Genomic DNA, 24,166 nt, shown 5'->3' on the forward strand with positions numbered 1-24,166 from the left:
TCTCATCTGCTGCTCTAATCTGAGAAGAAAAGCTCATTTTCTGTCATCTGTGTGAGTTAAGTGTTCCCAGGTGTAAAATAAAGGGGAAGAATTCCTTCGCTATTCCCAGACACAAGAATGATTCAGTTCCGACGATCCCCTCAGAGACTTCTTTCTTCAGTCACTTGGTTACTGCCTAAAGTTGGAGGGTTTGGCCCCTGGGGATTTCACAGGGTACAGATTTTAGTCAAACTATGGCAACTTTCTAGCATTCTTAAGAAAATAAATGTCCAGTTGCCAAAAAGTGTGACACAGCTGGTCATTACGCTCACAGCAGATGTCAGTACATCTGACAGTGGTTAACAGTGTCCCTGGGACTGCAGAGGAAAGACCTTAGGAAGTAGCAAAACAATGTTCTAGTTCTGTGGGTTTTCTTTTTACTAAGTCATGAAGTCTGATTTTTATAGATTATTTTAATTAAAACTGGAAACTTAATCTAGTAATAGTAGGGGGCTGTACAATAATCATGGAAACTCTTGTCCTCACCCTTTGTTTTGTCTCCTGTTTCCTGGGCCACTGTTAGGTGTGTTGACACGTGTTAAGAGATATCAATATTCTAATTAGCTGTGGGAGAATGAATGAAAAAATTCAGGTCTGTTCTTCTGGCTGCTATGGCAATCACACCAGCTCTGTGGAGCTTTCAAAATCCTCCAGGGCAAAATAGTTCATCAGAAAAGCAAAACAGGAAAAAAATATTAAACCATATATTTGTAAGGGAGAAGCATCAGCAACTCAGTTGTTAGTCCGAATTTCCTTATAGACATTGACAGTGTAAAATCTGGCTGGTGTTTTTCATGATACATATGACAAATATTACAAAACATTCCCTCACCTAACAACGTATTTGAAAGACACAGAAATTACGCGATTTGGTAACACAGGGTTCTGTTTCCCCTTAACGTTCTACTTGTCTGCTTAGCTCTTGAAAGCTGTGATGCAAGAACAGCGAGGTCAAAGTAAAAATACAGTGTGATGACCTTTCAGTGGTGCGGGCTGGGTTTGTGTCCCGGTCCAGCACCATTCAACAGTGGAGCGATGCCCTCTGCAGGGCTCTGCTCGACTCACGTTGTCTTCGTGAGCGATGTTCGCTGTTAGAAGTGCACGGGAGAGAGCACAAGGAATCCTTTCTGCCGTGGTTGTCGCTGTGTTTTCAGAGCTACCAGGTTTTTCTCTCTGTGTTTGCCGTTCAGAGTTGCCCACTAGCTCTTGTGACTAAGCCGCCACCCGTAGCTATTTAGAGGTTTGTGATGAGGAGTTCAAGCTTATAATATGAGCTGTTTGGGTTGAAAATTGAAACCACACATTTTGTTTGATCGAATGGAATTTGTGTTGCAGCCCAGATGATGTTTTTTGTTTTTACATCTGTTTAGTGTGTCCAGAGCGTTGCAGACAGATGTGGTGTGGTGCCTCTCTGGCAGAAAACATGAGCACTGTCATATTGAGGTTACACTACATAAGCAAACGAACTTACTAACAGTTATTCTGCTTCTCTCCTGTATTACAGGTGCTGCTTTGCCCCCACTGATACTTGGGCACTCGGTGTGTGCCATGAAAGCAGATGATGGCCCGTGCAAAGCCATCCACGTGCGCTACTTCTTCAACATTCAAACCCGTCAGTGTGAAGTGTTTGAGTACGGTGGGTGCCACGGCAACGAGAACAACTTCCTGACGCTGGAAGAATGTCAGAAGAAGTGTGTGGTAACAGGCCAGTACCCATTCTCTTATCCTCCTGTCATTTCTTTTGCATCTGTTAGTTCTTGTTCACAAACCACGTGAAGTTTGGAAGAAGAGGCTCTCTCCAGTTCCCATTAATACAGAAATGTGGTTCCTCTAATTATGTTCCCAAGTAGGTTGGAGTCATGTGAATTATTTTACCTTCTGCAAGCAAACACTCAGGATTTAGAAATTTAAGTGAGACTTGTTTTAGTCTACCTCTGGAATAGAGACACCGATACAAGAAAGCTTAGTTTCTAGCTAGAACCCATGTGAAATTAATTTTGAGGCTGGGCTAAGCTGGTGGGAAGCACAGATGTTCTCTGTTGCATTCAGAGTATCTAATTCAATTTTTGATCCCAGGTTTCTCCTTCACTTGAGAAGCTGATAGAAGCTGTCCAAAATCTTGGACATCTTCTATGTTTCAACATAATTAGAACTACAGTGGTACATAATTCCCATTAAAAATGTCAATTACAGCCATTTGTCAGCTCTGTTTTATTGAAATCTCATCAATTAATCATTAAAAAAAGGAAAATTAAGTTTAACATATGATACACAGCACAATATTCACGAAGGGGCTTGTGAATACTGGTTTTGGAATTTAAAATGAACCTTGTAATTAAGTAAGGCTTCCAGCACTGTTCAAGGCCCTCACAGGACTGAAAGTTAGAAGACTCTTAAAACTGGGAGTTAATGCCAGTGGAGCTAGAAATTTGACAAGCTTGTATGTTTAGAGACTGGAGGAATTAAAGTCTAATATTGAGGGTTTCCTCTGGATATCTAATATGGATTTTATTTTCATGGGAATTTGATAGAATGTGTCTGGCTGTGTAAACAGGAAGTGATAGGGATGTATTGGAAGGGGAAAGGGAAGGGAAAATGAAAGTTGAAAGAAAAATCCATATAAAGGTGTCCTCAAAGGTGTGTAACAACCCTCAGGCAGTATATCAACTATGTGGGTTTTTTCCCAGGTGTTATATTGGATGTTCATTTACTTAGAGTAGGAGGTAAGTTAGAAGGATTCATTCTCAACAAAAGGTATTTTTCAGTCACATATTCTTTGCCCAGCAGCAAATCTTGCCATCAGTGCTGAACTCCAAGCAGTAGGGAACACTCAGCAGGTTATCCTGGGGATGGGCAACACAACCAGATGAAAATTGTCACTCTCTGCTGCCTATCAGTGATATGCCCTGGTAGCACCCTCCTGCTATGCAGATCTTGGTAGATGTTATTTTGTTTGCCCTGTTTTCGTAATTTATTGTAGCCCTGGGTCTTCCAGTAAAACTGGAAATCTGCTGAGGCGCTGTAGGAACTGAATTGATTTGCAGGATGTAAATTTGTGTTTTCTAGGATTAGCACAGTAAGTTCATAGAGCTTACCAAAAAGTACTTGCAAGAAATTTCAGATTAGAAAGTCGATTTCAGAAGCTCCTATTTGGGCTTCCTGACCAATACAGGCTGTATATACAACAAGCTAATTTATAGCATCGTGCTTTGACTGTCATAAATGTCTCTTACCTATTTTTTATCCTTTCCAGAATTCATGTCTACACAATATTTATATCAGGCCTTAAATCTGTTACATTATCTGCTTCAAATACACCTGTATTTCCTAATAAAAATTACCAGGAATTGCCATTTTCCAGTATTGTTTGCCATTTATAGAGTAAAGCAGGGTAGCTTTCTTACCTACCCAGACTGAGCCAGAATTGCGTGGCTGAGGGCAACAAGGCTTCAGAGGGACTGTATTTATAAAGAACAGCAAAATTCAAGCTGAAATGTTGTACATGGGCACAAAGATTAGAAGGTATTGGAAGAACAGCTAACAGGAAAACCCATCCTTTTGGGAAGCAACCCTGGCCTTGCTCCCTTTGACCTTTCTAGTGAGGAGGCCGCATGTATTTTATTTACTCACCAAACACTAAGTCAAGGCATTGTTCACCATTCACCCCTATTTTCTGATCTGCTGGTGCCACCGTGCATTTCTGTTGAATTATGTTCTGCTTTTAAACAAATACATGCATATCAACCTGCCTCTACACCACAAAATTCCAATCACATCTTGTCAAAGTGGAAAAGATCAGACGGCTCCACTTTTTTAAGTGAATGGCAGTTCTTCAGTGCATTTTACTCTAAGGATTAATTTTTAGACTTATCTTTTGATGGCTTCTGGTAAGATCTCCTAAGGAGTCTCAGAGACCAGGTATGCTCCAGGGAAGAAGTGGCAATAATCAGTCACAGTTTTGCTTTGTTTTCAGTGTCATACATGGGTAAACACAGTGCTAATGATATTAAAACAAGGTATCTCTTAAAATGACATGCTATCAGGGAAGAGTTATATGAAACACACAATTCCTTACTTCCTAAGTAATGTAATCTAGCATTTCAAGTAAAAAAAAAAAAAAAAGAGTAAATAAAAAAAGATGACACAGAGAAAAGCATCTTCCTGAATATAAATATCTTGCCCTAAATGCAAACACACACAAGAAAAGCCAACAAAACTCTGTCCTACTTGAATCTGAAATGGATCTGAAGCCAACTCTTTTTGAACTGGCTGAGAAGGGAAAGAATCTTTACACCACTGAATCATTTTCTTTTTATGTTGAAGTCTCAGATACTACTAGAAGTGCAGATTATTCTGGTGCTCACTTACCTTTATTTGTTTTTTTAAAAATTAGTTAAGATAAAAGTTGTTCACAGTGCAGTTCATTCTCCAGACTACACTATTGGGATCTTGGATTCTTCACACCTGAGTGTAAAAAAAAAATAAATTAAAGTAAGACAGAATTCATTTAAAGTGTTTTAAACTTGTCATAACAGACTATTACATGGGAGCAGATGACACTTCTGGGCAGAAAATCAAAGAAGAAATTCTTACAGAGGAATGGAAGATCAGGGCTATGCTTAACCAGTAAAGAAAACAAACACAAAAATACTGTTTTGCTCCTTTTCTACTCCTGCTGTTTTATTCTTACATTGCTACAAATTGTCCCATCAAAAGTCCTGTCTGAAGCATTCAAGTCAGATTAATATAATTTTAAATGGTTACTAATTATTCAAACTTTGGTATTAATTCTTTGCATAGTAATTTTCTGTTTATCTATAAAAGGACTTTCTGGACTGACAAGCTTTTCCTTTTTCATATGGTTTCCATGAGTCGTAAATTTGTATCATGCATTTAACAGACACTTTTTTTCCCCTTTTGGACAACCAGCTTAAAAGTTTTTTTCCACATTCATTAAATTTTCAGCCCAGAAATTAGTGAAAGTGGTAGCTGAATCCACAGTTAATATAAACATCCGAGCTTAAAAATTAGTGTTGACATTATCACTCTAAAAAAACAAAAACAAACCCCCCCAAAACTTAAAAGGCACTTTTTCACTCCTACAGTGTTTTGTTTAGAAAATTGTGATTAATGTGTTTCTAGTTATGACTCCACAAAGTTTAATGAATACAATCTCTCGAGTTAAAAAATTGAAAATTGTTTTTCTTTGATTACTATTCAGTGTCAGAAGGACTTGGAATCCAGGATGTGAAATAACTCTTCTTTTTCTGACATCGGGGTGGTTTTTGGTAATTTATGTCTGATATTTAGTTCTAGGTTTCAGCTGGACCCACAGCATCTCTGCCATGCTTGGAGCAGTGTTGTTTGCAGGACTTCCAGTATCTCATCCCAAACACGTGACTTGCTGGTAGTTTGGAGTGTTTGTCCAAAATTTCAATTTAAAGGCTAAAACAGAGGGATGACGGGGAAAATGCAGGGTTGATAGATGCAGAATTAGGAATTAAGTGTCCAAAAGTCATGATCAGGTGCCACGAAGATTTATCAAATTATTTCTTCAATCTGATGTTGCTATTTTGAATAATAGTCTTGGTTTGATTCTGACATATTTGTTGGATCAAGATCTGAGACTGATCTTCTGGACCCAATCCTGTACTGGCATATATTTTGCATAACTCTAGTATAAAACCAAGAGTTATTTAGAATGAGAACTGGCTTAGTGTCTACATCTTGATACTCAGCCCAAGTTTAGTTTTCTGTTTATGAATAACAGGGATCCAAGACTCTACAAGAGTTACATCTGCTTGGAGGAACTGGAACAATAGAGGCTCATAATTTCTGTATTCTTTGAATGAATAACAGCTGATAAAATAGCTTGGTGTCATATACAGTATGCTGTCAACCATCAGGTGTAAAGCACTTTTACTAACATAATTAAGAATGCTAACCACTTTTACTAACATAATTCAGTAAACACCAATGTAATTATGTAAATTCTTTTCGTTAAAGCTAGCTCTGTCTGTTCAGTGTTGTAGTATATAGTTATATTCATCTTACTTATACTTACATATTTATTATTGTAGGAAGATCACTATTTAGTAACTGAAGAAATCAGTCTAAAAAAATAATATGAGTGATACTTAAGCGTTTGAAAATAAAGAAAAATCTGAGATACTGAATTATCACTGTGAAGGATGTGAAGATCAAGATAAAAATAAGCTAATGGGAAGCTATGTAATATATATATATGAATTCAGATGAAATAATGTGAATAATCAAAGTGTTTGATTTTCAGTACTCAATTTCAATATTCAAATACAAGAATAAATGAGCCAACATAAGTGTATTACCAGATCAGGGTAACTTTAAACGTTTTTTGAATGAATGAACCACCAAAGACAGAATTGATTGAGATCAGTACAGCAGAGTTCAGAGAGCCCAGCTGCAGGCTGGCCACTCTCAAAGACAGTGTTCAGATTCAAGAAGCCTTCTTCTGACTCAAGTTTCCTGGAAATCAGCTGTATTTTTTGTTTCTTGTGCCCAATACTCACCCCTTCAGGGAATAAAAAACCTAATTTTAAGAGGCATTTACCTATATGCTTCATTTACTGGATACTTATATCCAGTTTACTGGATATAAGTAGGATCACAGGTGTCATCACTAGCAAAAAGGTCCTAATTTTCAAGGCAGTGAATTTATATTTTAGGCTACTTAACCTTCTAACTTGGGAAAATAATTACTGATAAATGGTTCTGGTCATGACAGCAATCCTAATGTCCATTATTTATAGGGAAAATCTGCTCAGAAATGCAGTTTGTTTACAAAGAAGACATTAACTCAGACATAGATTTGGTGTTTTAACTGAGACCAGAAGCAAAAAGACACTGTTGACATGGTAGTGAGATTAAAAGATTCTAGGCCTATATAAACTCACAATAAATTTCTCCTGTTCTCTGCCAGAAGAGTAGAGATCATATGCCAAAATATGATTGCTGGTTTTGCCCTGAAGGGGACAGCTGAGTGAGATTAGTGAGATGACCTGGTGTGTGTCTGTAGTTTAGGTCATGGGTTTAAACATTTAAATGCTGAAGGCAAAAACTCCTACTAAAGGAAAAGCTGGAAGTACGCGTCGAGAAATGTTACGTCACTCTAAAGTGCATGTCATGCCTTTAAGTAATATTTTTTTAAAGGATTCCAGCTGCACTGTCCAAAAGGTGGAAGGAAAAATGTATCACGACAGAATCTGTACCTCACAGATTTGCTTTGAAAATGCAACACCAGCATGTTTCCAGAGAAAACCATGGTGGAATTATAGCACATGAGGGCAGTACGATACAAAACTAGAATTATGAAGCAGTGCAATTAAGAGGTGAAGTCCAGAAGCTGCTATTTTATTTGCCTTGCAAAGTATCTCTATAACAGAAAATGTATCAGCTCTCCTTGGTCGCTATTCTCTTGTCAGCCTTTCGTAGGCATTGGTTGAGACAATCTACCCATGGACTCCTTTGTAATTTTATGATTGGAGAGTCTCCTAGAAGGGGAAGAAGATTTGTTTTCCATCACTGAAAAGGAATTTGAGGTTGCGTTCAGCTATCCAGTTCATTGAGCTAATAAGATAAAACCCAGGCTCCTGCATTAAAAATGACAATAGCAACCTCTGCACTGCTGATTGTGCCCTGAGAGAACAGTGCAAACAACTTGTCACCCATACAACCCTAAAGACAATTGGAGATACTTGGCTGAATGGGCCTTAATATCACAAACAGCATCATGAAAACTTCACTCAGGCACTCCATAGCACAGCAAAGGCAATTGGATAGCAGGAGAGAAGTCTTAATGTCTCACAGATCCTGTGCAAAGCCACGAGCAGCATCGGGATCTACAGCAGTTGGGTTGTTAGTCTGCTAATTACTCCTCTTTAGAGAAGTAAGACTACATAATGAGGCCTTTGGATCCAAGAACACTAATTCCCTGGTTCAATTCAATATTGGAATAGTTTGATTTCAGTACATTCCATACCCTCAGGTTTCCAATCTAGCAGGACTTCTCATACAGAGGAAATCATACTTCAGCCCTCCAGAACAAGCTTTCATGCTACTTCTCTAATAAAGAGGAAAAAGAAAGGGAAGAGCTGTTGAATTCTTCCTCCTCAGTGCTCATTGTCACTGCCAAACTCAATGGCATCACAGGTGAGACTTAGCATGTCTGCCTTTCCTAAATAGTTCTTTTTTAATTTATATTGCAGAATTGTCTGGGAAGAAGGTGGCAGCACGAATTAAGAAAGGTAATTACATTTACATAGTGACCTAAGACTCTTATACAACAACAAGCTATTTATTAGCCTCTTTTGTTAAATTATTTGTGTATTGTTCCAGGCTATCTCCTAACAAAAACAGCAATGTAAGATGAAAGTGAGTTCTTATTCTGAATCTTCAGTGTGTTTTGAGAACAAGCTAAAAGCTTACTCCACTGTTAGCAAAAATAGAGAAAAAAAATCAGTCTGAAACAGAACTTTTTAAGCTTTATCTGTGGAGGAACCACCAGAGGTTAGGGCAGATCCCCTAATTATACATCCAACAGAGGAGCAAGTTTCCCACTCCTGAAGGGACAGTTTGCTGTTTTGCTGCTTACCCTCCTTCATCCCTCCTTCCACTTGTGACTGCTTGAATGGGAGTCCATTTAGCAACTTGTAGAAATGCCAGGATTTGCACATACATTTTGAAATAGAACATAAGCAAATCCCTTCTCTTTGCAGAACGTTATTTTGCAGGTTTTCATGCTGAGATGATGGTTTTCTCTTCTGTTTTCTCCTGTCCTTTCCATTCCTAATCATTAAAAAAAGATAAAATAAAATTATGATTCTATGCTATGGAAGTTACTAAAGTTTATTTTCCACAGATGCTGCAAACTTTGGCACTGCTTCCTTTAAGGGCTGACCCTAGTTCCCTGTTTTTAATGACAAACCAGAACATATCCTGTTAAATTCAGCTCATGGCTGCCATCAACATTATTGCATGTTTACTATTGTTTCCAGTAATGCAGTCTTGCATATTGAGTCCCTGGAGAAAGACATGGCATTTAGAAGTATAATACTGCTTTGTGTGGTTAGGATTATATTGCCTTCATGAATTCTCTCTTCAAAAGTGGCTGTAAAAGTTAGATGTGAGCTCACCTAATTTGGACTTAATTTCCCTTTTCTGCAAGAACCATTTTAATATAAGGATGTTCTTAAATGAAGAACATCTGTTTTTAAGAATCAGTCATAATCCTGTAGTCTGCATACCCGTATTATTGTCTGCCTTCCTTTTCCAGTTAATATCTGTCTAAGAATCTTTCTGTTATTTCACAATGTTGTGCAATATTTGATGAAAGAATTTTAGCTCCTGTGGTCTCCTAATATAGAATAGGTGCAGCTCTGGGAGAGTCTTACCTGTCTCTGTAACTGTCTCCTGCAGAGAACGAAATTTGTAGTGAGCAATCAAAATTAATTGATTTTGTTACTTTATCCAAGAACATTTAAATGATTTAATTTTACATGTGATCTCTGAAAATTATTTCTTGCTGTTCGTGAAGTTTTATAACAGTTGGAATACAAGATATTGCCAACTGATTCTTGGAAAAGCACTAGTTAGGAGCTGTAATAATATTTTATATAAATATATCATGTGCATTAATTACTTTTAATAATAACCTTGTTCTAGCAATGAATTTGAATATATATTTAGCTAAAGTAGATGTAATAGGATTAACTTCTTTGAAACTCAATAATCTACTTCAAAAGTGTTAGGAGCTTCAAAGTAATTGTTCTGTAATAATTTTTACTAAAGTGGCAACCCACTGCTCCCTGTTTAATCTCAATATTTTGTGAATTTTTACGGGTAAGGAAGGCTTTTATATACCACATCTGATATGATTATCTTATATGATGGCTAAATAGATTTTTCTCCACAAGTCAGCTCAGACAGGAATCATATTTCAAAGTATCTACTAGCAAGAATTTGAGAACGCCTTCGCAGATGGTTTATTATAGTTTCCATGATTTTATTTTTAGAATATAATTTTAAGAAAAAATGGAATATGGTGAGAAGCTGACTTTCAGGGATTATTGTGTGGCTGTGTGCTTTTCTTCCCTGCCAAAAGACGTGATATCACGCTGTGATACTCAGTCCAGTTACACAGTATTCATTTGTTAACTTTTTCTTGGTTGATATTGTAGTTACTGATTGCAAACTCAGAACTGGGACTGCAAAATTATAGAATAACTGCTCTGTCTCTGTATCCTTTTATAACAGTCAATTACTACAGAAAAAATACTTTGCTAGTATTTTTCTTTTTTGTCTTTTTTAAAATTATTATTATTATTTATTATTATTTATTATTATTTTTTCTTCTATTTTGACATTGCTTTCTTTATAATTCACAGTTACATTTACTAAAACAACTATATGAATTACACGAATGTGTGCTTAGATGCAAATGATCCAGTTGAGCTTCAGGCCTTTTAGATCAGAATAAAAACTGTTTTTCAGGTTAAAGCTTCAACGTTGGAGGAAACTTTGAAAGAATCATTAGTTGTCATTTTCCAAGATGTAATTTACTGGCTACTTGAAAAGAAAAAAAAAAAAGCAATAAAAGTGTCCCTATAATGCTCCACGTAATATTATGGTGTTATATACAGAACAATAAAGTAGCAGTTATTTTGTAGTTGGCCTTTAGTCCAAAGTTACAGGTTGATTTTATAAAGTTCCTCCAGTTCTGTTGTTGTCTTGGAATGTGTGTTAATCTTTTGATTCTCCCACTTTGTTCATCATTTCCCATTGTTTGCAGAAAAGCCTGACTTCTGCTTCCACGACAAAGACCCCGGAGTGTGCCGAGGTTATTTTACCAGGTATTTCTACAACAGAGAGACAAAGTCATGTGAAGTGTTCAAGTATGGGGGGTGCCTGGGAAACCAGAACAACTTCAAGAATTTGGAAGACTGCCGGACCACCTGCCAAGAAAACTGTAAGTTGTTGCCTTCACTATTGTCAGCTTTACTCTTGCGTAAACAGTGCTGTGTTTCGAAGGCATCTTGCATGGGAAAAAGGCAACTTAGGGTGCCACGAGGTGGCAATAAAATTGACAGTAATTGTACATATTTTAGAATAAAAATACCTCAATTAAGAATATTTGGACTCAAATATTTGGTAGGCACTATTTAATATTACAGGATCCCTTTTTTTACTTTTCTCATGACAACTGATCTAAAATCTGCCAGTTTAATGTCATAAAGCACTAATTTATATTTTTTAACCCACGCATCCGCATTTATTCTTTTCAAACCAAGTCTTGCAGTGGAAAGAGGTGCCCATAAAAGAATTTCTAGTCTTAGAAGCTTACTGTAAATTCCTAATTTCCCACCAAAGAATCATGGGAGACCTGTCCCTCACTTCTGAACGAGCTGGCTGAGCAGCTTAGGCTACAAAACAGCCATTCAGACTGACCACAGATCCTTCAACCACTTCCTTGTCCCACCAGTTCCAAGGAATTGTTCTACACCAGGATACAGTAACCTTCAGAACTCCTCTCCCCTTACAAAATACTTCATTTTATTCCTAGGGTGAATACATATTCCCATCGAGAGCCTCCAGACCCTTTTATCTCTCTTGCCTCTAGTGGACCCTTTTCCAGGACTGTTTCACAATCTCTCAGTTTGGCAAGGGGAACTCGAGCTTATTCACACTTGGACTAGAAAAGACCCACTAAGCTTTTTTTTTTAGATATTTTTTAAAGAACTATACCTCTAGAGCCGTGGACTCTTTCCCTACCTTTGCTGAAATATTTCTTCCTGGGTTCTGATTCTGCTTTTACCTTTTGGACTAAAAGCTGCAGAATAATTTTTTTTCCCCTGACTTTAGTCTGAAATAACACCTCCTTGTAAATTTGTACGAATACCCAAGAAGAAACAGAGGATTAAGGGTCGTTGCCATGGTCTAAATAGATGAAAGTTTTTATCTTTGAGATATTGAATCATTAATACCAATTTGGGTTCTTTTTTCCCCCTGATTGTTTTCCTTTCTTTTTTCATTTAGCAAACTTATTGCCAATTGTTACAGTTGAAGAGCATCCTAACACTGTGAACAGTAGTTCCCCAGTAGAAGAACCTGAAGAGTTCCCTGGGATTTTTGGTAATAATTTGCTTTTGCTGTTTGTAATTAACTCTTTAATGCAGATGCTCTTTGGTTTGTCCACTCCTTTTCCCATTTGTTTAAAGACGTGTGTCAGCTGAAATACATGAGCACAGTGAAGTCACTAACACTAAAACTTGCTCCATAACCACTTTCTAGTCAGTAACACAATATTTTGAGAAAAACTTACAAATTCAAAGGTTAGAATGTCTGCTGGCAACATAAAAATAACCTTGCCAAACCATTTTTGATTTAAATCTTACATAGTAAAATTAAAGAAGAAAAATGAACCCATCCCAAAGTTGCCTTAACAACCTCAGCTTTCTATGGCTTTGGGACTTAAAGAAATGTTCTCTTTAGGTTGCATCAGTGCTGGCATTGAGTAAGGCCAATGGGTACCAATCGTAGCTGATTTCCAGGGCTTGGTTGTGTCTCGTTAACCCATCACTGCTTCACACCTCACACTCGCTTCTACTTTTCTTTTTCTTTTAGTAAATTTGTTGCCAACTGCTCCAAACGAGAATTCCAACGCTCTGAACAGCAGTTCCCCAAAGGAGGAGCACAACCCGTTTCCCATTTTTTTTGGTAAGTTTTTTTACAGGGATTGCTTTTCCATTTCCACCCGTTTTCTGATATATCCAAGACTAAAGAATAGGCTTTCATCCATGTCAAAGGATTTGGTAAGCAGAGAAAGTCAAAGCAAAGGAACACATTGCTATTTACAGATCTTCTATAAATATAGAAAGTGGAAGACTGACCACATCTTGTTCTCCTTGAAAAGCGAGCACTTCCAGAAGGTCTGATTAATACAAAAAGAGCAAAAACTGTTATGCAGAATTCTTTTGGTCAAAATTAATATTTTTGTGATGATCTATTGGGCAAGTGATTTAAAGCTCCTCTTATCCATTAAAAAAGAACCGTATTTGGATTTTAGAGTATGGAGTAGTATAATATATATAGTACCATAATATTTTTATTTTCACTGGGGCCATATTAAACTCAGTTTTGGTTTGAGTGTTAATTAGTTTTGTGTGGCTTCAAGGTATTTTTGCACTATGTGTGATAACGCAGATGAGACTCTGGACCTTTCCTGGGGAGGGAGAGGCTTTAACAGTTTCTGCAGCTGGACACTGTCCACTGTAGATGACTGGTGCTTGCTCACACTGTAAAGGGTGTTTGAATTTTGAGGCATGTCATTTTTATGATCCACAGTCGTGCAAGAGGAAACAACAAACAGTTGGAAAGAGCCTGAGCGGTCTTACCAAGTATTTATGTTGGTTTTTTGCATTTACACTCACTTGTACTTTTGAGGACTGAGTGGTGGCGTAGAGATTCATTGAGGTTTTTGCATTTCGTATGTTCTGTAAGATAATGGGCATGTAGGATAACATTCCCGTGCTCTTTGCTTAGAATGGTGTGTCTAATAAAGCATGAATGTGTGTTGTACTCTTATTTTTTGCCTGCACTGTGATCCACATGTACTGTTTGGTTGGTATAAATTTCTGTTATGGTAATATTGTTTGTTTACCACATAAAAAACATCAATGCCCTCTGTTATTCAAATGAATATAAAACAGTAAAGCTTTTGGCAACTTATTTTACTGAAAAATATGTGAATTACTTGAGGTCTGGTAATAAGTCCAGGGGCATTCGGGCATACACATTCCTTGAAGTTTTTTAGACATAATATGAATCCTCAAATTCTCAAAACAACTAACCTGTACCAAGAAAGGAGCATGATTAACTATGTTTTCCCAGAGGAAATGGAACGGGGTTGACTGTGTCAGAAATAGAGAATTTTCCTGCACAGCAGATTTTGAGAGTGAGAGGAGAGAGTAAGAGAAAGAGAGGACTGATGGAAGAGGGGGTCTGGCAACAAGCAGCAGTAGGGTCAGGGTAGCTGATCTGCCACTGTAATGTCTATTTTGCATGTATGTTGGCCTGGCTATCTATATTTAAGGTTTTTTTTACAAGAACATTAAAAAATTACATTTACTTTCATTAATTTACATTAAGTCAATTAAATTAAATTAATTTCATGTGATTAATTCATAAAAATTAAATTAAGACTATTAGAAAAAAATAAAACATTTTTGCAAGGAGTTCTCTCATAGAATACCTTACCTCAAAACTGACATGCTATTCCATCTTAATTTCAGGAAAAAAACCCCATATTCTTAGTGGTATGTGTAACTCTGTAACAACATAAGATTATTAGACTTCCAGCATAGTTCTTGATCTTCAGAAACTTAAACTGTTCTGTGGCCAAACTAAACAAACTATACGTAAAAACATGAAATTTCTAGGACTTCCAGCAGTGAACTTTCTTCAGAGGGTGAAGATTGTTCTGGTCTTACTCTGCTGCAATATCTAAAATAATTTTTTTTTTCTGGAGAAGTTAAGAAAAATTGAAGCTAAGAATCAAAGCTTCATTTTTAGATTATATAAAGTGATCTGTGGTAGAAAATTGAAAGTGCTTTACCTACGTTTGATTTGCGAGTTTTGAGTGGGTTAGAGGATCAAAAGTCAATTTTCTGCTCGGCAAATGCTGAATAGCACACAGATGTGGGTCCTGTTGGTGCTTCTCCGAGTCAGGGTCACACCTTTTGCTGATGTGAATTGGCAGAGCTCTGTTTGCTGCGGTGGATCTGGACCAATTTATACCTGCAGAGCACTCTCAAGTGCAGATGACTCTTGATTTCGAGCTTGGCTCCTTGAAGATTCTTTTATTTTTGCTCTGCTGTGAGCAGAAATGAGAAACAGAAGCAAACCTGGCAATAAATCTGAAGCTTTATGGAAGTGACATACCTGTGTTTAGTGAGAAATAGTGCTCATTGTGTTCTCTTTCACCCTGCTCCCCAAGATAATTTCAAATTTCTTTTGTAGTGAGATTAATTAGCAGTTCATTGTCATCCATTCACACCGAGAGGGGGGTGTCTGGGATCCAAAAAAAGACTGTATTAGAAGAGTTGAATCTTAAACCACACACACAGATTGTTTAGGTAGCAGTGAAGGGTTAGGCACAAGAGTCTTTTTACAGGTGAGAACTATAACCTTCTTTATCTACTGCTGATTGTATATAATTAATTGGTCTATTTTTTTCAGAAAAAAAAAAATCAGATATTGCAGTTTAGGGTTTTGTTCTCTCACCAAAGCAAAAATCAGTCAAAACATCAAGAAAAAGGAGTAACAAAAATAAAAGATAATAGAAAAATCTACACTGTATTTTGCTGTTATAAAGCCTGAAACCGGATTGAGAAGCTCCTTCAGAGCTCCAGTTCCAAAACTCCATGTGAGATGGGTTCCAAGGTCTCATTTCCTTCAAAAGTTTTTGATGGAATTGTTGTGTTCCTGAGAAACACTGTGTATTTAACAGTATTGTAATTTTCCAGAAGAAAACCTTATACCTGAAAGTATTTGACTAACCAAGCTTGGAAGATTTCATTTGCCATTTGCTTATATGAATTTGAATTATATGAAATTGTTTTTTCCTGTACCTGTGCATGGCCTGACCAATGTCACATGATTTTGGTCAATAATATTCATTGCAAAGCCAAGTTTATGAGCTTGATATTGGAGATTTAAAACAGGTTTAAATCAGACATTTGGGATAAACAGAAATTGCATCAAAGACCAGAGGATGGGCCATGCAGCTGTATGTATAAAAAAGTTAGAAAGCATTTAATGAGATTTAATAATTTCTGGGTTTGTATGATCCACTTGATGTTAACATGTAATGAGTTATGTAATGTAATGAGTAATGCCACTTGCACTGGGAAAAAAAAACAACTACTGAAACATACTTAAACTGAGAAAAAAACAGAGGTAAAAACAGCATTTCTATGTCAAAGTAGTCTCTCAATAAAGTTGGTATCTGTAATTCATAAACCTGTTAATGATTAGGTTGGGGAAAACAATTATGATAGCAGTACACTTTATTTTTTACTCTTTTCAGTCTGTACCCTTTCCTTTTTGTGTAGTTTTGTGGGTTGTGGGATTTTTGCTTCTTTCATTTTCTTTTTTTCTTCACAGAAAGAGGAGGAGAGAGAACTTTTCAACAGCTCTCAGAAAAATGAGGTTGTAAAATCAAAATATTTGAGACAGAAACTCAAGAACAGGCATAATATCTAAACTTACTGTTACCTCTAATGCACAGTGTTGGAAGCTGGAGCTGAACAGAGAACAGTTACCTGAATCTAATGCTCCAGTGACTGTGCTTATATCCTGGCTCACAGGCTTACAAATTGTCCTGCCAGTGGAGATGTTGGGCTGGGCATGACACAGTCCATATTTTGTGTTTGCAGTAACTTACAGGTCTTTTAGTGGTCGGTATGTTAAAATCAATTCATAATTTTTATGATCTTCAGCAGACAGGAAATCACGATGAGGAATTTAATTTTTATTTTCATAGATTGTTTTATAGAAAAAAATGGCTCCATGTGGCAAAATTAAGAGGTTTGCTTCCTGGGTTGCTTCTGTGGTTGCTTCTGTGAGAGTGAAGAATAGGCAAATATTCTGAAGATAAACAGGGGCAGTGTTTTGTGTCTGGGGCATTTAACTAATAATCATCTAGACAAAGATCTGTGTAATTTTTGGAGGGATACAGAAGGGATCCTGAATAGCATTTGGACACCTCTCTGCCCATAGCATTGTTCACACATAGGCAGCCCATGGTTCCCCCAAAGCTTGCAGTCATTGTGAGAGCTCCTTCATGAGGGGACTGTGGACTCACTGGAGAATTCCACACAACAGATAAGTAATTCATATTACGAAGTGTGTATTTAAATTCTCTTCTATAATTAGCAAACCTGTGCTGTTTGGCCCTTTCCTCACTGGCAAGCCTTCTTGTTCATTTTAGGTTCAGAAATTATTGGGTTAAAATAGGTAAGCTTGTTTTTAATGTCGCTGAACACTTGCTTTGAAAACTAACATCCTCTCTAGCTAGAGAGAAATTAAATTATCCCACACCCAGGAGTTCTCAGATAGAGCAGTACCAAAAGCATTGCCTTGGTGAACTTAACTACCATCCTCACTGTAAATAAAACAGTAGATTTAATATACACTGTATCATGTTGGGGACTTCTACTCTGGATGCAGAGTGAAACTTAGTCTTTTGGCAATGTCACAGTTATAAAAAGAAATTAAGTAGTAATCATTTTATAACTTGAAACTAACTTAGTCTATCTTGAAAAACCAACTCACCCCATTTTGCAATTTCAGAATTCTTTTTTGGATAGTATGATGTTGCTAAAACACCTTCAAATATGTTACTAATTTCATTTTACTGCCTTAGCTTTCCATAAATCACCATTCTATTTATTCCTCAGGAATTGTTCATACTTTTTCACCAGGACAGTTCAGCTATTATTATACTTGTCAAATAAACTTTCTTTAGCAGGTGTAGTACACATAAAACACATAAGATGTATCATGTCATTTCTGGATATTTTCTTATTAGCCTCTTGAATTGTCCAGATTAATCCATAACTTCTTGCTTTCAGCAACTCGCCAGCTTTTTTGGCCACAGATTTTCTTCAGCTCTGCTGAAACCCAGATTATTCCCTAAGAATTTTACTTTGTTTTTCCACTGAACCACTTCTACCTGGCTTTGTATCTGCAAGAGGCTTCACATTTCCTTTTATGCACTTGGATCTCAGCTCCCTCAATTCTGCTGCTTCCTGAGGGAAAGTGGCACTCCTCACTCCTTTGGATCCTGCACTGGTGGCAGAGTGGCTCCCACTCAGCTTCTTGCTTCCTGTGCATCACTTGTACCAGTTCTCATTTTGTATGTGAGTCACTCCAGGGCAACAGATGATGGAGTTCTTTCAAGTTTGTGGATTTGCTTCTTGGGTTTGTTCCAGTGCCCAGGCACTTTGGATACCTCAGGTTCACCTCCCAGAGTTTCAGTTCTCAAACTCTCACTTGCAGCGACCGTGGAGCAACAAACCCCAGCCTGCTCCCTGGAATGGTAAAACACTAATGCAGCACTAACACACCAGCAGCTCCCTGATTTGTGCACTTATTCTTCACATTCAGTCCTTTTTTATTCTGTGAATTACAAGCTATTTTTTTGTAGGTGCTCAGTGTTTTCCCACAGACCAACTTCTGTTACTTAGGTCAAGCTTTCTGTGGTCATTCAACAACCCCACAATGTTAAGGTTCTGAATCTTACATTGGAAATGTTGGGTACTTTTACCTTCTTTTTGGTTTCAGAATGTCTAGCAGTAATTCCCTCCATTAATTATCAGAAATGTTCACCATATTCTTAAAGCTGTCCAGGTTTCTTTTAATTCACTTCACTTGCTAATACTGAACCTCCTCTAACTGATTTGAGTGCTACCTCCTGTAAGAGAAAAGGCAATTTTTTCACTAACTGTATAGGTAAAGCTGTAATTCTCAGGTAAGCTTTTGCTGGAAATTCAAAGGCAGGATAACATTTACTGTGCTATTTTTTGTAATTGTTAATACAGAGACGCTTATTTGTAAAGTGTCCTGGATTTTCAGGAAGGAAGAATTAAATTTACTGGTAAATTCTGCATAAATTTCAAATAATATTGAAGCAGAAAACTGATACACTGCAGTCTCTAACCTTCTTTTTCTTGGTATTTCTAGGACCACCTCCTATCCCTTCTTTCTGCATGACCCCTATGGACAGAGGACTTTGTAGAGCCAAAGAGCTGAGATTTTTCTACAACCATTCGAGTGGAAGGTGCCACCCATTTAGCTACAGCGGCTGTGGTGGGAATGAGAACAATTTCACCTCCAGAAAGTCGTGTTTGAGGATCTGCAAGAAAGGTATGGGAAGTGATACTGCCCCAGACTGTCACAAGAGGTAAATATTATGCACATTGACACAGTCTTGCTGCTTTCAGTAGTAAGTACGGGCCTGATAAAATGTAAGAGTTGAAAGTCTTAGGAAAGTGAAAAAGGAAATCAGAGGAGAGGCAGAGCTAGAGAGAGAAAGATGGACAGTAAAGTACAGTGTACAAAGAACAGAAATAAGACAACTTGACATTGGTCAGGCATATGGAGGCTTTAGGTAAGACCATGTTCTTTTTTTTTTTAAGGAGATTTATTGAAATGAGTTTTCTCTTATTTCTGATAATCTTCTGATGTCTTCTAATCTTACTTCATTTTACCTTTAGGATTCAATAAGAAACGAGGTGGAAGAAAGTTAATAAAAATCAAGAAGAAAAGAAAGAAAGAGTCAGTAAAAGGCTCTGGGAGAGGAAATCATCCCTGAAAGAATACAACTTTGATTTTTATGGAAACGTGAAGTAAACTACTCTTTACCTGTGAATGAAAACCTTCAGTGTACACCACTAAAATATATTTACTGTCCTGATTATTTTGATTATATATTATTAAGCTGCTTAAATTTTTATTGTGTATTCCTCATTCATGTTAATAAATGTTACCTTTTACTTTGATAAAGGCTTTTAAATTGTAGTTTGGTTGTATATAATTGTCAGAGCTGCAACAAGTCAACAGACTGTGTGAGTATATAACTCATAATGGTTAAAATCTAGATAAGATTCAAATTCACTTTATTACCCCATTATTCTTTTTGAGTTCTATTTTTGTGCTAAAGAAAGCATAATGCCTGTCAAAGAATCATCACTTGTCAAACATGATTGTTTCAATCCATGATTAAAAGATAAGTCTGTGCTATAAAGAGGAAATAGACACTGGGTTTGTTTTAATCACATTTATTTTAGGTTATGCAGGCTAGATTTAATTCCATTGAAATGCATATAATTACAGTATTGTAAAATGAATGTGAGATCAGAATTAACACACCAATACCCATAAAAGGATTACAGTTAAAGCTGTAAATGTGTGAAGCAATGTGGCAAATATTTGCAATGATTTAAAAATATAGATGCTGGGATCACTGACTTTTGTCCTTGTTACTGAACTAGACTCATGGCTAAGCTTTACTGCTGAAAATGTAGGCAATTATGCATTTTAAATATCAGAGTGAGAGGGTAAGTAGAAGTGAGATATTAATACACTGAAATTTTATCCAGAATTTTGGGCAGCTCTCCTTGTGTAAATTTTATGGTGAAGGGAGTAAAAACATCTAATCTTCCATTCTTAGTCATAATAATGATTTCTCATGGGCTCTTGGTATCAAAATTTCCATAATTGCCAGATCACATGATATACCTTAAAGTGGAGACAGAGCTGAAGTAAGTGTGTTAAACTAAAACATCTTCTACAGCTTTCGTGTAAAAGAGAATTAAACTCCTTCTTTAGTAGCAGGAGTGCAACATTCAGAGAGCTCCAGTGTTTATAGGGATCTGCACTGGTGATGGCAGTGTTTCCTTAAGGTGCCTTTTTCCTCAGCATCAAGCCTAAATAAAGGTGCTGGGGACAGAGCTGTTTCTGGGGCAGTGTCCTCTGCCCAACTGTGACTCCAGCTCTAAACCTGGTGAGGTTTTCAGCTGTGGTGGGACTCTGATCACAGCCTTGCAGTGGTTGGGAGGAAGGGGAAGGGGTTTGTCCATGGTGTTTCTTTAAGCAGTCCCACCAAGAATACTTTGTAAAAAAATTGTGAGCTTTGTAAGATTTAAGATTGTAAACTAGAATGATGGAGTTTCTAAAACAGAATATTCTGAATGAGACAATAGATATAAAAGATAGCAATGAATAGATTAATTTGTATGCAGATTGTCTCTTTTGAGGGTCATTTCATGGCAGTATCTCTCCTTCAGGCTCCCTCTTGGTCCAGTGCCTTGTCCCTGGCTGCCTGAATTCAGCACCTTCAAAATGTACCCTGGAAGCCTAGGAAAAGTCATCCTCTGTGTCCCAGAAGAAACCTGGCTCTGTGGCTGTTCCCCATTCTCATAAGCCTCCTGCTTGCTGAACTCTGCTGCAAACTAACAGGGTCTTCTCACTGAGAGTCCTCAGTTGCTCCCAAGACTGTGCAGGTTTCTCCCAGGACTGCTGTAGCTAGGACAGGACTAACAGGTGCTCCCCCACTCCTTTCCCATCCACTACTTACACTGTCCTAAATTAAACAAGTGATCCAGTGAGGGATCTCTTATGTCATTGTTGATGCAGAATAAAATTTAGAGTTCTAGCATCCCAAAAGCACCTCTGTTTCAATTGACTAAGAAAACATGACGAAGTGATTTGTCTGTCAGGCTTGTCAGTGCAATAAGAATGAAAACTGGGATGTTGTAGGCAGTGTAAAAACTGATCTGAGAGTGCACGCTGCTCTTGGGGCGTGTACTCTGTTTGGCTGCCCTGCAGTTACCCAGCTGTCTTCCTGCCTTGTTTTGGTTTAGCTCTACAGTGCATTGAGTTAGTTTTTTCCCCATAAAAAGTCCAACCTACAGTGTGATATGATCTTCACCAACATCACAAGTTCTTTTTGTGCCCTTCATTCACTTCTTTTCATTCCTCTATCCCAGGTATCTGCAGAACAACCAAATGCGAGAGTAAAGAAAGAGATCTGTGTATTTCCCAAAGATAATTAAAGGATGGATGTAGTAGGGGGGATAACTGAAGAGTGACATGGGGAAAAGAAGGGAATCAGATCACAGAATAGTGAAGAGATCAGAACATGAAGCTATGTTAAGGTGTTACAGTGACTGTACAGTTCCAATTAACTGGAGTCCATCCAGTCATTTCATTCCAGAGTCTGCTCTGGAGGAATTATGTAGGGTGCTGTGAGATTTCTCCCCAGCTCTATCATAAGAAGCCAACAAGCTGAAGCAATTTTACAGAGGTTTGGTGAGTTCCCACATGTCATCTGACCTGCAATAACTTGCTATGTGCCCTTAATCCGTGCAGATGATGAAGCAAAATATCTTTGAGAAATAATTTAATGTCTTTCTATTCATTCTTTTTTCCTTGTGTTTTCACTGGTACACCTTCCTGTTTCTCCTTTTTATTTTCTGCCCCCTGCTTCTGTTTTATTTCCAGTTCGTTTGAGCCAACATCTCTCTCTGCACCTCCAATCCACCTGCAACAGCAAAGCTGATAGATTTGGTTTTACATTTTGAGGAAATCTTTATTTTTCTAGGTCCCACCTGTCAAACATATTGAAATTTGTAGTGTGTCAATAATGCTATCACGATCCCAGTTTGGAGGCAAGGAACTGGAATCCTTTATTGGGTTCACAACTCCACATTTGAAGGGTTCAGTGTTTACATATTTAACAGGGGGGTTTACATATTCATGGTATTAAACTTGGGGGGGTGGTTTACAAAGATGAGGTAAGGGGAAATCCTAAATTACAAACTTTTGGGTCTTAGGAATTACCTCATGGGAAAAACCCACTTCAACTTGGGGGATTTTACAGAGGAGGCCAGGTAACTCGAGAGAGAGAAAACCTGAAGGGTTTTCTGCTCAGGTTTGATGAGATCAGGGCATGGTTCCTCCAGGCTTGGGCAGGACATTCCATGACATCAATGGATCCTTGTCTGTTCTCCAGATGGAGGTTTTTCCCCAGTCTCTGTCAGCCCAAGGCTTTGTTTAAACTTAGCAGGTTTTCTTTTTCTCATATCCAGTTTTTGGAATCCAGCAGAAGTTGACATGAGGGTTATGTCTCATAACTGGTTGTTCTCAGCAGTATCTCTAGAGGAAAAAAAAAAACCAGGTTCGGGTGAAGTGGAATACGCGTTTACAATTCCTGGTTGTTCACCCGCGATGATAACACTTTATCCATGAGGAGTTCTTTATCCAACACTAAATCCTGGAGGGGTTCCCGCGGCTCTGTTTATCCCCCGGGATGCCGCGAGAGGGGGCGCGCGGCGCGGCGAGCGCCGGGACGGGTCAGTCCCTCCGTGCTGAAAGGGGGAACCGAGATTTGCTTTCTTCGCGTGGATTTAAGCCTTCTCCGGCTCGAGCGCGGGTAGTTTGGCGCATTTAGGCCCCTTTTGGGCTGCTCGCTCCCGCGCTGTCACTCGGCAGCCAGTACGGGTATAATTTAGGCAACTTGCAGCCAGAGGAGGGGGAGATGGAGAAATTCCGGGAGCCAGCGCATCTCTGAAGTGTAAACTGCACCAGTGAGGTGAATCAGGTGCCTGTACAGCAGCAGCAAGTAAGTTTCAATGATAGCTAAATACGTAGAATGTGAGACTTTGTAAATAATAATTCAAACAAAGAGACAAACAAACAAGATGACATTTGATGTGCCAAATCAAACATGGCCCATGTAATCCACCTCTCCAGCTAATTCAGAAGCCTGTCTTGAACACGTGTGCCTGGCTGGAATACATGGATTATTTTCCAAGTTACAATGTGTAATGTGCCATGTTGTAATCCCTAACCTAGACCTGACTGGCCTAAGTAATACTCCCAGGCTCACTTGTGATGAAATTCCACTACCTGAGGTGACACCGTTTATTTTAGAGAAGTTCATTTCCATCACTGTTCAGAATCAGAGCTAATCCTCAGCTTATATCTGTTTACATTGCCTAGAGGTTTAGAGTGCCAGTTCTTAGTTCTTCACTGATTATAAAACTCAGGCATTCTCCTGATGTCAGATCCTAGAAGCACCAACACTCGCATGTCCCAAATGAATACTCAAGTCATATGCCTGCTCTTTTGGTAACCCTGGAGTGTGATTTCACAATTCAGATTGTTCAGTGGCCATATGGATTGAAAGTGTCCCTACCCCTCTTTTCCTTCTTCCAGTTTTTCCTGACCCTGAATTAGGGGTGGTTTTGTTTGTTTTTTGTTTGTATGTTGTATGTTTGTTTGGGTTGTGGGTGATTTTCCCTCTTAGTTTTGGGTTTCTTGCTGTTGTCCTTTTTGAGGAAAAGATTTTCAATGGCCAGATGAATTCCCTCATCCAGTTCACAGCATGTTCCACAAATGATTCTGCTGGCAAAAAGAGTGGACGAGTGACAGGTAGAGAGAAGCGAGCAGAATACTTTGTCTTGATTTATGAGCAAATTAAAGGGTATCATTTTGATAGGTCCTTATGACACTGTGACCTTTGGGAGGT

The 24,166-nt window shown here is 38.0% G+C and overlaps 1 protein-coding gene across 1 annotated transcript in view; it reads left to right on the plus strand.

Annotated features, from left to right (window-relative positions):
• The window catches only part of TFPI (tissue factor pathway inhibitor), a 34,262-nt gene extending 14,376 nt beyond the window's left edge, over positions 1–19,886 (plus strand). Inside the window, exons 3-9 of the mRNA XM_027665551.1 lie at positions 1,544–1,744; positions 8,283–8,321; positions 10,865–11,041; positions 12,109–12,204; positions 12,697–12,789; positions 18,817–18,999; positions 19,350–19,886. Of these exons, the coding sequence (XP_027521352.1) occupies positions 1,544–1,744; positions 8,283–8,321; positions 10,865–11,041; positions 12,109–12,204; positions 12,697–12,789; positions 18,817–18,999; positions 19,350–19,447 (887 nt within the window). The 3' untranslated portion in view covers positions 19,448–19,886. The remainder of the gene's footprint in view (positions 1–1,543; positions 1,745–8,282; positions 8,322–10,864; positions 11,042–12,108; positions 12,205–12,696; positions 12,790–18,816; positions 19,000–19,349) is intronic.
• Positions 19,887–24,166: the final 4,280 nt, after the last annotated feature.

The sequence above is a fragment of the Corapipo altera genome, unplaced genomic scaffold, assembly GCF_003945725.1.
Source record: "Corapipo altera isolate COAL_440 unplaced genomic scaffold, ASM394572v1 158, whole genome shotgun sequence".
In the NCBI taxonomy this organism is placed as follows: Eukaryota; Metazoa; Chordata; class Aves; order Passeriformes; family Pipridae; genus Corapipo; species Corapipo altera.